The sequence below is a fragment of the Calliphora vicina genome, chromosome 5 (assembly GCF_958450345.1).
Source record: "Calliphora vicina chromosome 5, idCalVici1.1, whole genome shotgun sequence".
In the NCBI taxonomy this organism is placed as follows: domain Eukaryota; kingdom Metazoa; phylum Arthropoda; class Insecta; order Diptera; family Calliphoridae; genus Calliphora; species Calliphora vicina.
In genome coordinates, this window is record NC_088784.1 from 69,321,956 (window position 1) to 69,340,594 (window position 18,639).

General features: G+C 31.3%; 1 protein-coding gene across 1 annotated transcript; it reads left to right on the plus strand.

The window, feature by feature from the left end:
* The first annotated feature begins 12,180 nt into the window (after window positions 1-12,180).
* LOC135961355 (uncharacterized) lies at window positions 12,181-13,017 on the plus strand. Its single transcript, XM_065512852.1, has one exon. It carries the CDS (start codon window positions 12,181-12,183, stop codon window positions 13,015-13,017), a length of 837 nt encoding a protein of 278 aa, XP_065368924.1.
* Window positions 13,018-18,639: the final 5,622 nt, after the last annotated feature.

Below are 18,639 nucleotides of genomic sequence, written 5' to 3' on the forward strand. Positions count from 1 at the left end.
TTTCTTTAAATTTTAAAATTTTTTTTTTTAAATTTAATAATTTTTTTTTTAATTAAAAAAATTTTTTTTTTTTAATATATAGTGAAAAAAAATTCGGGTTAAAAAATATTTTTTCCGATTTTGGGCCATTGTAGGTCCAACTTACTATGGTCTTATATACGTCGTTGAACAGGTCTTTGAAATATCTATCATTAGATATCCATATTGTCTATATTAATGATTTAGTAATCCAGATATGGGTCAAAAATAGGTCAAAAATCGAGGTTGTCCTGGTTTTTTCCTTATATCTCAGCGATTTGTGGACCGATTTTCTCGAATTTAAATAGCAACCGAGCCGGAAGAATTTCGGAGATATTGATGTATCATTCGTGTATGTAAGTTATTTAGGGGCTTCAGAAAGTTGATTTCAACACACAGACGGACATGGCTATATCGACTCCGCTATCTATAACGATTCAGAATATATACACTTTGTGGGGTCGCAAATGAAAAATGTAGAAATTACAAACGGAATGACAAACTTATATATACCCTTGCCACTCATGGTGAAGGGTATAAAAAAGTAGAAATATTTTAATATTCAAATAAACTTAAAAAGAAAGAATGTTATTAAAATTTTATTAAAAAAAATTCCATAAAATGCAAAATATGTAAAAAATGCAAAAAAAAAATAAGTAAGAAAGTATGATCGGTCAAGCCCTACCATATAATACCCTACACTAAGTAAAAGAGCAAAAACATTTTTCTTTTAAAATTTCAATAATTTATATTTTTGAGTGATTTTCGGTAGTGGGCCTTATATGGGGGCTATGACCAATTATGGACCGATCACCATGAAAGGTCGTGTGATTTATGTCTATATTAAAGTTAACTATGTTGAATTTTGTGTGTATACCAACATTTTTAAGCGATTTATGCACGTTAAAGTGATTTTCGGAAGCGGGTCTAAATGGGAGCTATGACAAATTATGGACCGATCGTAACAAAATTTGGTGATATGAATTTTGTGCATATAGAATTTATTTGGAGCGAATTTGTGGAGATACATATATAAATTAAACATTTATGACCCATAAAGTCCAATTTCCAGAGGACATTTGTATGGGGGCTAGGTGAAATAATGGAGCGATTTCAGCCAGTTGCAATAGGCTTGGTCCTTGAACCGAAAAAATAATATGTACCAAATTTCATCGAAATATCTTCAAAATTGCGACCTGTACTCTGCGCACAAGGTTTACATGGACAGCCAGCTAGCCAGCCGACCAGACGGATGACGGACGGACGGACATCGTTTAATCGACTCAGAAAGTTATTCTGAGTCGATCGGTATACTTTAAGGTGGGTGTTGGACTAATATTTTTGGGCGTTACAAACATCTGCACAAACGCATTATACCCTCCCCACTATGGTGGTGTAGAGTATAATAATTTTTGTCTGGTCTGATAATATTTATAATAAAATAATTATTTTAATAAAACAAAATAAAAAAACCAATCTCAAACAGGTTTAATTTTATTGAAGTTCTTTCGATTTTACGCATTGTTTATGGTCACAATGTGGTAAATAATTTTAAAAACTCTACTAGAATTTATTTTCAAAATAAACAGGAGACATTTTTCTAAACACAATTAATAATAAACAAGTAAGAGTGTTGTATTCGGCTCAGTCGAATCTTGTATACCCACCACTGGTTTGTTTTTATTGTATTGACAATAAAATACTTTTCTAATGTGGGGGTTATATAGGGTCAATTATAGACCGATCCTCTCAAAAGTTGATAGAAAGATTTAGGTACACTCTAAAAAATACATGTAAAATTACTACAATGAATTGAGTAAGTTTTCATGTAAAATTACAGAAAATTTAATTAAATTTATGCACAATATGCTTATACAAATTTATTACATACTTTTGAATGCAAAAATACATTCAAAATTAAGTATTTTGAATATTGATCAACATGTTTATAATATAATAAACATGTTATCTTTATAATTACACATATTGTGCTTAAAACTTAAGTTTTAAACATAAAGTGTGTAATCGTACTTATTTGAAAAGAATAAATTGTCAAAATTTTTTATTTTATTTTTTGAAAAGTCTTTGAAATTCTTTACAAACTTAATAATTAAAAAAAATAAATTGGCAAAAGTTAACAATATTTACGAAAAATTACTGCTGGAAATCATACATCTGAATGTAAGTCATCTAACAATAAATTAGATCTTTGTCATATTGTAGTCTAAAGCATGATCATTTTTACAGAAAACGCAATTGACAAGAGTGATTTATCCTGCAATATTATTATAAATATAAACCTTCTTTTGAAGAATTGGTGATAATAATGGAGAATATGAATCACATCCCTTTAAAGAGCAAGGAAAATGTAGAAGATGGCCAAACTTGTTAAAAGAGGCGTGAAAGAGACTGGCAGACTCCGATGGCAAATGTAGAAGATATTCAAACTTGTTTAAAGCGGCGAGAAAGAGACTGGCTGCCATCGATTGTGATTACATCAATTACCCTATCCTTGCTGTAGTTCTATACTTAAATTGTTAGTTATTGTTAAATATTAACAACACATCATTTAAAATGAATTGTTTTTATATGGAATTATGTCATTTGTTTAATAAAAAAACAATTTGTATGTACCTATATATACATACATATTTGACGTGTAATTTTAAACAGTTTTATTGTAACTTTATATACTTTTTAGATACAAACAATGTAAATTTACATGAATTCGGCATGTTTCTAAACATTTTTTAGACATATATACAAGTAAATTTACTCATTATTTGCGTACTTTTTTACACACAATATGTTTAAATATTAGAATTTACACACAAAATGTATTTTTACCCTAATTATAGAAGGAGAAAAGTTACCTACTATAAATGGAGTAAATTTACAGGAAAATTTATTAGAGTGTATGTATAAAACTTGTTTATGTCAAATTTCTGCACAATATTAATTATTATAAGACAATTTTGAATGTTCAAGTCATTTTCTGAGGGGGACCTTGTTACTCGATTTTTGCCATACTTTACAATATAATTTTACAAACTAATTTGTGCTAAATTAACTGTTAAAACGGAATTTCGGGAAGAGATTTGTAGTCTTATCAATAGAGAGTATTTGTAGAAAATTTCAGCCAGCTAGTTCTTTCCATTTGGCCCTATCATGTTTCAACAGACAGACAGACGGACGGACACAGCAAGATCATTTTAGAATCTAATGAGGTCCCACAATATATATGATGAATATTTCGAAGTGTTACAAACGGAATGACGAAATCAATATAACCCCCATATAAAAATATAATAATTGTTAAAATAATTAAATATTGTGTTTATAATTTAAGATGTTTCCAAAAATAAATCGTAATACATTTACAAAACGAAAAAAAATATATGTATATCATTATTTTTTTGATTTAATTTAAATACTTTTATTTGAAATAATGAAATGTTCTTAATATTTGTAAATAATGACCACTCAAAGCCAGTTCTGTGGGATTTTTGGAACATTAACACATATTGTGGCCATAAATTAACAATAACTAATTTGTTAATTACATTAAAAGTAGATGAAAGGCTACCTGTTCAAGCTGATAAATTATAGCGATATTTAATTGTTTCACCAAAATATTTGAGCGTATTACGTCTTTAAAATATCACAAACAAAAGTAATGACTTACAATTACTGAATATACTTTGTCAATGTATACGTGCATTACTTAGAAGTATTTCTAATAATTTTGATGAGCATCTGAGACATACATAACTATCAGTGAGATAGTAAAGTCATTACTTGCAACTGTTTTTAGTGATATTAATGAAATGAGTTATTTCTAAACGGTTGAGGTTAGTACGGCCCTTTCAGAGATCAAATCCGATCGCCCAGTGACTCGTTATTATTGCTATTAGACTCGAAATGTAAATTCGACCACATAAATGGGACTGGGAATCAACCCAGTCAAATCACAGCTGGTTCTGTTAAACACTAAAGTCAAGATACCAAGCTTTAGACTACTACGGCTACTGGACCACCTTCAGACAATACGAATTATCTATAGATACGATATTTTATACTTAAAACACAAGGTGAAGAGGTGCCTACTGTAAATAATTAAGAGTTCTACTGAGGCTCTGAACATTATACTGCACCTAAATCCATTTGATCTTCACATAATGGTAATTTACACCTATCGTGCTCTGGATGCTGGAATCCAGAACGTGCACGAAATGATATTGAAATTGCTTCCCTCAATACTACATCAAATCTCTGAATCACGGACTTTTAAAATTTGTTCTATATTGTTACGAAATTTTACTTGAATTCAAATATAACGATTTTAACGGCTTATTTAAAGTTGCATAATGCTTTCAAATAGCAGTGCCCAAACTTTAACATATCTGTGGGCATTATTAACATTAAATAAAAGCTTTCAGTTGACCACTGATCGTAAGTTGGCAACGCTGTTTGCTGCGACCGTATATTCGAATATTCAGTTAAAGAACATTGTAGAAAGTACACAACAGATGGCAAACAGTGAGGGATCTGAAAAAAAAGTGGAAATAAATCTGTAACTTCTAAACGAATAGCCCGATTTTAATAGAATTTTCCATGGCTATAGAGGAGGTGTCGATAAGTTTAAGTTTTGAATTTGGGCTTAAACAACCAAGGGGGGCCGAGCCACAATGCCCCAAAGTGGGGCACCTCGGGTATATCAAAAATTAAAAATGTTGCCAAATTTTTGTTTGCGATCCGATTTGAAAGATTTTTATATATATGGAATGTACTAGACGAGATCTACAAAAAAACATTGCTTTAGCCATATATTATCTCTTATAGTTTACGAGTTATTCGCATTTGAAAAGTAAAATTTTATTTTTTTTGCCTACCTTGGTCTGCTATTTTGCTAATAACGGATCCAATTCTTTCCCGATTTTCTTGGAGCATCTTTTTTGAATTAACAACAAATTTATTAATAATTTTAAGAGAGAATTGTTAAAAAATATCTGCTGAGTCAAAAGTTATGTGCATTCAAACTTAAAAAAAATAAAAAAGTCGTTTTTTCGCCATTTTTTTTCGAAAAAAGTACCTACATTAATTTTAAATTATACAGAAAATGAGAAAAAAATAAATAATGTGTTTATATTTTTCTAAAAGATAACATTTCGGGAAATATTATAATAGCAAAATAATATCAAAATTCGTATTATTGCGTGGTCCAGAGCCTTCCGAAGTAGACCTATTTTTTATGTAAATTTCAACTTTAGACAACATATTCTAAAATCGCATAGCTGCTTTCAAAAAATGAAGACCAGTTTTGTATGTCCCAATCTGTTCTTCAATATCATGCAAAGGGATTTCATAGCCCCGAGCTTGGTACCTTCAATAGATCCAAAAATTGTGGGATTGTCATTAACAATTCACAAATATCTTTTTTCACTTTTGGATTTGCATCGAACGTTTCTATATAAGTGTAAAATTTCATTAAAAACGATTCATAAACAAAACTTTTATTGCATTTTAAAATTTTAAATTTTCCAAAAAAATCAGCTATAATTTTTTATTCGCATATTTTTGAAAAAAGTCTTCAATAATTTTTTTAATTATTAAAAATTTTGTACATTTTTGAAAAGAGGACATAATTTCCTACACGCTGATATATAATATGTATATCTTTTCTTTTCCGCTAGTCAAATTTATGGATTCAAAATCAACAACTAGTTCAACTAGATCAACTAGTTTTAAATAAATAAAGAGTTGTTACAATTTTCAAATTACTAAACGGCTTTTATTTGCAATCAAAAGTATCCGGTTTATTTAATAATATAAAATAAACCAACGTTTTGAAAAGGTTAAAGCGTAACAATATTATAATTCCTTTCAGAAGAAAATACACAAATGATTCAAAGATCTGGTGCCTGCTGTTATGAACTAGGATTAATATTCTCTATATAACTTCCAGATAAAGCTAGTGTATTTCTGGATTAGGGAAGCATGTAAAATGTTGAGCGAAAGGAATATTCGTGGCAAAACTGTAATTTTTATCTACAGCTGATGCCACACTTTAGTTAGTCTGACTAACTGAAATCACTTTAGTTTCGGACCCTTTCAATGTCTCAATTGCAATTAAAAAGGAAATCTTCTGAAACTACCTTCAAACCAAAGTTTATTTTCAGAGGATTAAACAATTTTGTGAGTTATGTAAAGTTTAAGTAAAGTTTTTATTGTAAATGTGGGTAATAAGTTTAAAATATAACAAAAAAAAAATTGTTCGTGTAAAGAAGTGGCCACTTAAAATGGGTACGGATTAAAGCGAGCATAACATTTAAATAAAACAACGTATGTTAACATTTTATACATGAAATTAAAGGTAATTTATTAAGCTTTATTTATTTATTGCGAATAAACTTTCTTTTTATGCTTCCCATTAATAGCTGCAAAGCTTTTCTTCCCACTTCTACCATTATTCCAGCATATTTATTCCACTTTGTTCCCATCCAAATCAAGTTATTTACTGTACCTGCACTCTTTTTCAATTTACGTTTAATAATTGTCCAATATATCTCGATTGGACGAAGATTTGGTCAATTTGTTTAATTTATTTGTTTTGGTATAACATCAATATTATTCTTATTATACCACTTCATATTTGTATTTGAGTAATGACAACATGGCAAAAACTTTGTATCAGATGTGTGATGTCTAGGGGGCGGATTTATATGCAAATGCATGTTTTTTCTCGAACGTCCAAATACAATGTAGACTAATTATCTATCCGAATCGCATATTTTGCTGCAAAATGGCATCGATTTGTTAGTGCATATTTTTGCATATTTTATTGATAATGCATATTTTGTTATATTTTACTTCAAAATGCATATTTATATGCATATTATGCCAATTTTTAATAAAAATATAATTTTTTGTCGTTAATGGGCAATACATTGTTTCGACAAAAATTTTTTTGTCGAATTTGTTATAGAAATAACAGTAAATTTTATCGACTAACTTCTTTCGACATCGAGAAACTGGTATTAAGTTTTTCATTTCTCTATCAGTAATTGAAAATTATCATTTCAAAACACTTTTATTCAAAAAAGTTTAGTTTTTTTAAGTATCAAAAATTCATTAAATGTGTCGAAAACATTCATATTTGTTTTCATTGCACATTCGATTTATAAGAGATTTCGTTATCGAAAGATTTTGTAACTTCACCTACACAGTAACCGCTCCTGACAGTCATTTCCAAGCAGTTCTACGAGACTGTCGTAAACTAGTGATTTTGGATAACTTAGAGACAAATACATTACACAATTAACGTTTAAAGTCCTTACACTATAGATTACATTGAGACACTTAAGTGACAATTGTCTTTATGCTAGATTACATGGGATGTATAAATTAACCAATTGACGAGATAAATATTAAGGTTGGATGCTACTTTACAGCACGATCAAAATATTGATGATTCTAAAGGCTTTAAAGTTTAAACAAGTATTTATACCAAAAATTAATATAAATATCCATCGTTTTTTAGAAGAAAAGTAATGTTAAAAATAGTTTTAGAACTGTAATTGTTTAATACCTGGTATAATTTAAAGAGTTCTAACTGGTGGCAACAGTGTTGTGTATTTTTAAGACATTTCGAAATCCATATTTAATTATTTTATGTTTCTGCACAAAAATATAAGTGCATATTTTTTAAATTTTTAGGTCATATTTTGATTTTTTTGAAGCATATTTTAGGCGCATATTTTCCAATAATAAATGCATGAAAATCCGCCCCCTAGTGATGTCTTATAAATGACAGCAATCGCTTTTCCAAACTCTCTTTTTATATATAATTCTGAAAATTCTTTAAACCATGTCTGAAAAGCTTGACTCTTCAAACCGCAGCTGCGGATTGCCTACCAAATTAATATTTTTGTTTAATTTTACGTATTCATATTTAAAGGCCAGACAACCTCGAGCTGCCGAGACGTAAAATTTTGATCTGATGTCTGCCGAAAATCAGAGTTTGGCTATTTTTAAACCCGACAAAATCGGATTCTCTAGATATTTGTGCACATCAATAGCTTATTTTTCCATTGTGTCTACACTTTTGAAAATTAAATATAATGACTTGCAATTTATTGTGGAATAACGATAGATTTGTTGTTAAAACATATGTAAATATTTTTCCATTTTGATAATAGGGGCGTTGTTATGATTACTACAGTGCGTACCGATTTTAAGTGGCCACTTCTTTATTACTTAAACAATTTTCTAATGTATGTACATAAAAAAACAAATATTTCACATGAACATGATCACTAATTTGAGTAACAATATGCGGTTAAATTGTAAATTGCTAATTGCCACTGAACTTTTGTGCAAATAAAGAAATCTGTATTCCAAATTTCATTACAGATGTCCCGATTAACAGGTTTTGTATGTACGAGCATCTAATTTACTTAAATATGGAAACAATCAGAAAACAAAAAGATCTTCAGTGTTTTTCAACGGTAGACAATTGGAATTTCAGTACAATTTCAATTAAAATTTAGCTAAAATACGCCCTTTTGCATTTCAGGTGACGATATGTATACAGACTGTATGGCTAAATAACGAATTTTTCCTGTAATGTGTTGCGAGTTCCAATGTCTAGTTTACCATGAATTGATGAGCCCTTGCCGAAGAACGTGTTTAGCGTAAAAGACTATGGGTTTCCGGAACAAGTTCCTTTCTTCCTGCAGAGCCCATTTCATTGTAGTATCGGTAGAACAGTGAAACACAACCCATATTGCGACGATGTTCCAGGTAGTCGAAAGAGCTGGATACCCTACTGTCAGCGATAAGTACCTTCGCCTCATTCCTGTACACTGTTGAGCATCTCCAAAATAGACTTACATCATGTTACATTTACCATACATGGCCCATACATGAGAATTGTATTTAATTTTGGGTCGGATATAAGTACAGAAAATAGTAAGGATATCAGATGTTGTGAAGTATTTCCTACACCATTTTAGAAAATTGAAAAATGTGTTTTGTCCATATTGACAGCTGAAATAAGTGATTTTCGGAAGATGTCCTATATGGCAGCTATGATTAATTATGGGTCGATCATCATAAAATTCTGTACGGCGATTTCTATATACATACATATGAGCCTATTATCGCAAAAGTGGTGTAACCCCACACTATTTACTTAGGGGTACGCTCTGTGCAAAAACGATATTTTTTTAGCTCCATCTTCTTTTGAATACCAAAAGGCGGCTTACTGCACTTTATTAATAGTTGATAATGTAAGTAACACCAGAACAGCAAACCAACAAAAATTGTGGGTTACACCACTTTTGCACTAATGGCCTCATATATTACAATTATTTGTGAGATAACGATATTTATAGAAGATGTAAGCGTATTTAAGTGATTTTAGAAAGAGGACTTTATATGGGGGCTATGGTCAAATATGAAGCGATTCAAACAAAATGGACTTTTGTGATTTTTTTTGACATGAAACTTAGTTTTGTTGAACTTTGTATTGATACTGCTATTCCGTGAAGAAATTTGTATGGAGACTTATAGAAATCATGTACCATTTTCAGCAGACTTTGTGTTTTTATCATAGGAATAACGGATGCTAAAGTTTATAACTAGAGAAAATAGCAAAATATTTTTAAACAAGTAAGAAAGATATATTCGGCTGTGCCGAATCTTATATACCCTTCACCAAATTATACATACTTCAAAATAAATATTTTTTTTCCGTAGTAGTTTTTTTTTCATTTTTTGGAAAAAAAAAATGGTTTCGAATTGTTTTTTTTTATATATTAAATTTTTTTTTTGATTTTTAAATTTTTATTTTTAATATTTAGCGGAAAAAAAAAATTTGTAAAAACAAATTCGGGTTAAAAAATATTTCTTCCGATTTTGACCCATTGTAGGTCTAACTTACTATGGTCTTATCATTGCAAAGGTCTTTGAAATATCTATCATATTGTCTATATTAATGACTTAGTAATCCAGATATAGGTCAAAAATCGAGGTTGTCCTGGTTTTTATACCCTACACCACCATAGTGGAGAGGGTATATTGGGTTAGTGCTGATGTTTGTAACATACCAAAATATTGTCCCAACACCAACCTTAAAGTATACCAATCTGCTCAGGATCACTTTCTGAGTCGATTTAGCGATGTCCGTCCCCCCGTCCGTCCATGTAAACCTTGTAATCAAACTACAGGTCGCATTTTCAAAGATAATTCGATAAAATTTGGTACAAGCTTATTTAATGCCTCAAGGACGAAGCCTATTGAATGTGGTTAGAATCGGTCCATTATTTCTACTAACCCCTATACGATTGTCCTATCTGAAAATAGTTAAGCTCTCATAAATATCTTAGTTATATAGATATCCAACCAAATTCTGCAAAAATGAGTTTTATATAAGTTAAACTCGCTTCACCAAATTTTGTGATGATCGGTCCACAATTAGTCATAGCTACCGAAAATCACTTTAACTAGCATAAATCTCTTAAAAATATTGGTATCCTAATAAAACTCAGCACAAATAATTTATATATATACAAAAGTCATGTCACTAAATTTTATAACGATCGGTCCATAATTAATCATAGCTCCCATATAATGCCCACTTCCGAAAATCATTTTAATGAGTGTAGAATTCTTAAATATGTTGGTATTCAAATAAAATTCAACACAGGGTATCATATGGTCGGGCTTGACCGACTATAATTTCTTACTTGTTTCCTTATATCTCAGCCATGACAGACAGATGTACTGACGGACATGGCTTAATCGACTATATTTATAAGGATCCAGAATATATATAATTTATAGGGTCGAAAAATTATATTGTGGAAATTACAAACGGAATGACCAAATTATATATACCTTTTTCACGAAGGTGAAGGGTATAAAAATATCTACATTTTAGGAGGTTTTCTCACATTTTGGTTCATAACTCTAGTTCCGCTTGACCGATTTTAGCCATTTGCAATAACAAACGATTCTGATCAATAGAAAACATTTTGAAAATTTCGTCCCCCTAATTCTTTTCCTCAAGGCCCTATCGTGCCTTCAACAGGCGGACGGACATAGCTAGATCGGGCATTACTGATCTACCAGGACCTATAGCCAATAAATAGTTGATGTCTTACAAATGCAATGACAAAATCAATAAACCCCCATGTTTTTTTTGGTGACTATAAAAATCAAACATAATTAAATACGATTTCTTTTAAAGTTTAATGCCCTTCCAATATGGGTGTGCCCTCCCATTATGAGTGTTGTCACTCACATACATACATTCGTAGGTGCTCCAAATTTATTAAATTTTAACTAATAAAGATTTCATGAAAACAAAACAGATGTTTAATATCTTAACGCCATTAGAAGAGCACACGGAAGTGATTTAAAAGTTCGCACGCCACAGAAACATAGAATTCATCATATCTTCTTGGCCAAAATTGTTGGCCAAAAACGAAATAAATAAACAAAACAAACAAAACCAAAAACCATAATGAAATTTTCAATGTCAGTGACGAGATTTAAAAATTTATACCGCTTTATGACAAATTTAACAATAATAAAACTTAAACCAAAAAAAAAAAAAACGTGGGCGTCTGACAGAAATGAGAAAAATTTAATATGGTATTAGAAAAGTTTGCAAAATTTGCAAAATCCAAAATAACAAAATAGTTTTATTTAACATAGAACAAGTTAATGACGGAGTAGGTAAAAAGTACTTTTTTATTTATTTATTAATTTGATTGTTGGCTGAGAACCAAACATGTGAATAGTTGTTGTTGACTTAGATTTCCGTTCAACTGCCAAAACAATGCCGGCAGAATACACATTGACTCAGCCAGCATGAAGGTCTACAAGATACAAATTTTATTTAATTTTTTTTTTGGAAATTTTGATTGTTTTTCAAAATTTCCATGTAGACGGTTTCTTAAAAAAGAAACATTATTATATACATACACACCTCTAAAATAATAATACTAACGAATTGCAAATTTGAATAAAACTTTAAACTAAAACCTGGTTGAAATTTAGTTAAGTTTTATTTGTAAGTAGATCAACATCATTTAAATAAATTATAAACTAACGGAACAAAATTCGAATAAGAAACGAAATTAAATTTGAATTAAAATGAAAACGAATGTGAAATTGTTGGTATTTCTAGTGTTATTCAGTTCTCTAGTGGCGTTAACATCATCTCAAAGTCGTTACCGCAATCAGCGTGCCTCATCAAATCGTAACAGATCCTCGAACCGTAATCGAGCCAACAATGAACCAGTTGAGCAAGGCAGAACTTTGGGTCTTATACGACCTCTATTGGGTCTTGGTCTAAGTACCATTACAAGGCCATTTTCACCGTTTGGGTTTGATGCACCCATTGCAGCAGCTGATCCCTACAGACCGTCCTCAACATCTGGAGGAGCACAATCAGACAACTATGGTGGATACGGCGGCTATGGCGGATACGGTGGCTATGGCGGCTACGGTGGCTATACACCCAGCTATTATGGTGGATTTAATTTGTTTGGTGGTTATCCAGCATACAGACCAAATTATGGTGGTTATCCTCAACCTTTCTATGGCGGTTATAGACCTAGACCTCAAGTCTATCCCAGTAATTATGGCGGCTATAACCAATACAATGGCTATGGTGGTCAACAACGACCTCTTTATAGTAACTCCCGACCCAGCCCAATTGCTCAGCGTCCTAACGTGGGTCAACAACAACAACCAGGCCTTAATAGTTTGAGTGCCATATCTAATCCTTCTTCAACCCCACCAGCGGCTGGCAGTGGCTCTGCAAATCCTCAAGCAGCCCAAGTAGCCAACTTATTGGGACAACTTTTGGGCCAGCAATTACGTCCACTTTTAAATCAGGGCGCTGCATCCCCGGCTCACGATGTTCCTGGCGTAGCACCGAGTAGTTTGGAAGACAAAAGTTATAGAAGCCGCAATTATTATGGTTAAATTTGTATCTTAGACATTAAGTTTAATTTTAAAACGAATGTTAATCTATTTTTAAGTTTTATAAAGAAAAGTATTAAATTTTGTTTTATACAATTGCCAAAATGTAAATATGTATGTATCTCGTTTAAATTCATTTCAAAATTAATGAAAAATGCAGAATTGACATTGTTTAATCAATATATACGAAAGAGTAACGTTACTAACTGCATTATGAAGTCATCCTTCTAGAGAAATGTCAGAAAGGACCTTTTTATGTACGAGAAGAAAGTTCAGAATTATTGTTTCTGAACAGCCACAAATGGCTCCTCGTGCAAGTGATATTTTTTTATATATTGCCTGTTTCACGAGGTCGAAAGAAAAATGAGTCGAAAAATTTTGTATGTAAAACACTCAGTTTTTAAAATTCTTTCGAATAGTTTTAATACAAATTTGTTCGAAACATTTTTCTTTCGACATCGTGAAGCAGGCATTGAAAGTGCGAAAGGTTGTAGCTATAGATATATCATATGGCTCAGTGGTTTAAATTTTGAATGATCAGTTGAAAGTGGACGAAACTTGAATCCTCAACAACATACCAGAGACCAAACAGCAGTCAAAACAGTGGCTCCAAAGAATGCCAAGGTGGGCATTTGGACAAGAAAAAAGGTCCTTTTCACCAGGACGGTAAAAGGATGCACACATGTGCGGTTTCAATGCTAAAAACATGAATTAGGCTACGAATTGCTCTCTCATCCGCTACATTCTCTGGATTTATCGCCGAGTGAATATTTCTTGATTACAAATTTTTGCTTTACTTCTTTAATTTGAAAAAATTGTGCTAAACCACACCGATTGCTCATCTAAGCTCATGGTGAATGTGTTCCATCGAATTCAACGTGAGAGAGATCACAAAGATCGCCCAAGCCAGATAACAAATTTTAAGACCAAGAATTGAAGGCTTTACTCCTTGAAGATTGTTGTCAAACTCAACAAGAGCTTTGGAGCAACTCAAGCTGAAATTTTAAAATGTTTGTAATCAGCAGGATTCATCCAAAAGCAGGGAAATGAAGTCGAGAAACCTTGAAAGACGATTTTGCAAGTTCGAAATGATGCTTGAACGAATCATTAATGCAATGAAAAATTGATATTACGATAACCCGAAGTTTAAGAGATCGTATTTATATGAAGCCAGGCCAACCAGCCGAATTGACACCAAAGCCAAATATCCATGGCGATAAGGTAATACTTCGTGTTTCTGAAATGGTCATCTATTATGAGCTGCTGAAAGATGTCCAGGCCATCACGGAGAACCTGTACCGAACTCAACTGATTTGTTTGAAGCGAGCATTGGCCGAAAAATACCTAAAATATGCTGCCATATGTTAAAAACTATTTCAAACGAAAGTTTGGGAAGTTTTGACTCACCCGCATCTAAAAATGCCAATTGTCTAAAATTAATTCTTTGAATTATTATAGATTATTTAGCTGAAAGCCGGGTAAAGAGGGAAAAGCCTGGATAAATTGGAAGAAATGTTCAAACTCTCCGAGCCGAAACAAAATCGTTTAGATTTCGTTACTCACCCCCGGTAACACGAAGTCTGGTTATGTTTTAATTAATAGTTATACTGACATTTTTCATACAAAAATAATTTTAACCGACTGTATAACTATTAGTTAAGGCCTAACCAGACTTCGTGTTAATAGGTGTCAGAATAATTTAATAAAAAGATAAGGAATGAATTAAACAAAAGGATTCGGAATTTTCTAATTATTTGGAAGATGGAGTCTTACCAATAAGGAGGAGTAGGAGCCGAAAAGAAGTATTTATGACTCTTGACATTTAATTTAGAACTTAACGACAAGTGGTAGTATACTCCAACACAGCATTCTGCATTAATATATTGAGAAAAAATAGGAATTGCAGGAAAATGAGGAAAATTGCTAAGTGTTGTTTTTGGCATAAACACAGATTAAATATAATAAATGAACTTGAGCCAAATTAAAATTAACTTTCAAATTATATAAAACTTAATATGTTACATTATTTAAGAAATTTCAATTACTTATTCGAATAACTCGATTAATTTTAAGCATGTTATCGAATTATTCGAACAAGTGAAAATCTCTTATTCGAATTATTCTTTTTATTCGAACAAAACAAAATTCGAATAATTTGGATACCCGTAAGTACGATTTATAAAAGAAATTATAAGTGATGATGCAATTCTTTACTACTTCCGAATTGTGCATTTCTCAATTCTTTGTAGGTTGTTCTCTTCTTTGTAATTACATAAGTAACAATTCAGACAACACACTGTACTCAAATGTATTGCTTCATTGCATTTCAGTAATTTGTAAGTAACTAATGTATAATTTGTGGAAAAAGTACATTCTATTTTTAATTTGCAAATTTAATTATCGTAAAGCGTTTGTTAACAATATGGTGACAATTAATTGTATCATCTTGCGAAATTGTTAAGTTTTCTGAAACGTCATGACAACGTAGAAATAAATATATTTACAGATTAAAAAGTTGAAATATATTTCATCAACTCCAAAAGACTCACAATGATTTGCCAAATAGGCAAACATCAATAAAATATAACGGTCACGTTAATTTGGTATATTAGGTTTATATATTAAAACTAGATGAACCGGAAAACTTCGTTTTGCCCAAAATAATTTTTTTGATTGGATTAATTTCAAGCATTTACGATTTCTCGAAAAAAAAAGTTCGATACAAAATAATATAATCTCAATTATAGATTTACATTCAAATAAATTCAATATCCTTCGTAGCGTACAATATTTGGGAAAAATGTGTTTCGCATGTTCAAACGGGTCTTTGTAATGGTCTAGTTTCAGATTTCAGCAGATCATAAAAGACAATTTGCTTCCACCAAATACTTTAACGAAATGTATAGTTGGTTTTGGTTTCGATTTGGCTGGTTGGCCGGGCTTCATATACGATCATGCGCTTCGTGTTATTGTAATGGATCCATTTTGCATTGCAAGTAATGATTCGGTGCAAAATTTTTTTTATTATTTCACCTAGCCCCCATAGAAATGTCCTCCCGAAATTTTATTTTATGGGCGTGGCACAAGCCATACAAAAATGTTGGCTCAAAATATATGAAAAACTTTGTTTTGATCACTATACATATTTTGATTCCAATTAAATTTAAATGCATGAATCTTACAATGTGAAATTTACCACTAATATTTTCCACTAATAGAAAATAGAAAACTAATGTTGAAGACAAATTTCATCCATGGTTAACTTTTTTCCGATTTGATTTCAGAGTTGGACTGTCAAGTGTCAAACTAGTGCAATGTGCACAACAACCTGCATGTACATATGTATGTTAATAAATATGGACCAGAAAAAAATCAGCTCCAATTTTTTTGCATGTTTTCAGCAAGTGAAGAAGTGGAACATGTTTTGATATGAAACAATTTTTGATTTTTAACAGCCTTTTTTTGCACGAAATATTCCGACTGGAAAATTTTCAAATAAATAGGTTAAACATCGCAAATAAAAAACTAGTTTAATAAAAATTTTAAATATTATGACAACTTCACTGTGATGCGTTAAATCTGAGAAGCAATGAACTTGATATAATTTTAAAAATCACACAGAAGCTTTTTGTTTATAACAACAACATGTTAATTCCAGATGACACCTTTATAATCGAAAACAAAACAAACTGCAAACAGAATTTTGTACTCAAAAATTGACACCCCCTTTCTAACGTAAATTTGTAAAACACTTGAACAAATTTATTGTAATTAAGTAATAAGACAAGCTAACATTTGGTTGCACCTATGAAATTGTTGCAATCATTTGGGAATAAAATAAAAACTGGTCAACTATCGTCATCAAATTAGTGTACATTAAAAAATTGTAAATAACAATAATTTTGTTTACATTTCGAATTTAAGTTTTGAGAAAGTTGGAAGCATATAAAAAGCATATTATCCTTTCTACAGAATGCAGTTCTAGTCTGATATTCAAAGTAAAAACACATCAAGTAAATTCAGAAAAAATTTAATATTTCCAACTCACAAATAAACAATATGCGTCTTTTGTTGCTAATCGCCTTGCTGGGCCTTGTCGTGGTGATAACCGCTATACCAACTTCTCCCGAGTATAAGGAAAAACAAAACACTTTGTTAGATGTCGCCGATGCTGGAGACTTACATTCCAATAATGCCGATCGCCAAACTCGCACCTTTGGATGGGGCTGGGGTTGGGGACCAGGTTACGGATGGGGAGGATGGGGTGGATGGGGAGGATGGGGTGTTCGTAGATATGGTTGGGGTTGGGGTGGATGGTAAAACCTCAGTAAAAATAACGATTTGTGTTTATATTGTAATATATTTAACTTATGCGAATATTTTGAAAGATATACATAAATACACTTTATAAGTTATTGATTTTATATACATATGTTACTGTGTTTTCAATTATTTAAGGTGTTTTATTTTTAGGCCATAGTACTGAGCTGGTATTGATATTTGTCAAACTGTATCATTTTATCGTTTAAACAACAATTTTAGTCTGCGTTATAATAATGGCATTGATATTAGAGTGTCAAAAAAACCGGCAAATTTAAAACACCGGTTTCCGGTTTAACCGAAAAAGTGTGTTTTTGAAAAAACCGGTTTTGATTATTGTTTTTATAAAAACCGGTTGAACGATTTCGGTTTTTGTCTTCAAAAAAACCGGTTAAGCGGTTTATATTAAATTTTTATTTGATATAAAAAAGGTCTCCTAAAATTTATTGTTATTTCTGGACGCTAGTAGGAAATGTGTTAAGAATTCTGTACTAAATCTTCGCAAATTTTTCATTTTTGAATTCTTAAGGTATCAAAGTTTTTCATAAATATGTTTGAATATGCTTTAGAAAATATATTTAATTAAAACCGGTTAATCGTCTTACAAAAACCGGTTTGTCAAAAAACCGAAAAGTTAAAAAAAACCGAAACCGGTGGAGTTTACAAATATGAAAAAACCGGTTGACCGAAAATTGTTCTCCGTCATCAATGTTAAAAAAATTGAGAACAAGTAAGAGAACTAAATTCAGACGTGAAGAATCATAGTCTAGTCTAGTCATAGTCTAGTCATAGTCTAGTCATAGTCTAGTCATAGTCTAGTCATAGTCTAGTCATAGTCTAGTCATAGTCTAGTCATAGTCTAGTCATAGTCTAGTCATAGTCTAGTCATAGTCTAGTCATAGTCTAGTCATAGTCTAGTCATAGTCTAGTCATAGTCTAGTCATAGTCTAGTCATAGTCTAGTCATAGTCTAGTCATAGTCTAGTCATAGTCTAGTCATAGTCTAGTCATAGTCTAGTCATAGTCTAGTCATAGTCTAGTCATAGTCTAGTCATAGTCTAGTCATAGTCTAGTCATAGTCTAGTCATAGTCTAGTCATAGTCTAGTCATAGTCTAGTCATAGTCTAGTCATAGTCTAGTCATAGTCTAGTCATAGTCTAGTCATAGTCTAGTCATAGTCTAGTCATAGTCTAGTCATAGTCTAGTCATAGTCTAGTCATAGTCTAGTCATAGTCTAGTCATAGTCTAGTCATAGTCTAGTCATAGTCTAGTCATAGTCTAGTCATAGTCTAGTCATAGTCTAGTC

Coding starts and splice junctions, on each gene's coding strand:
- LOC135961355 (XM_065512852.1), top strand. CDS start 12,181: ATGAAAACGAATGTGAAATTGTTGGTATTTCTAGTGTTATTCAGTTCT.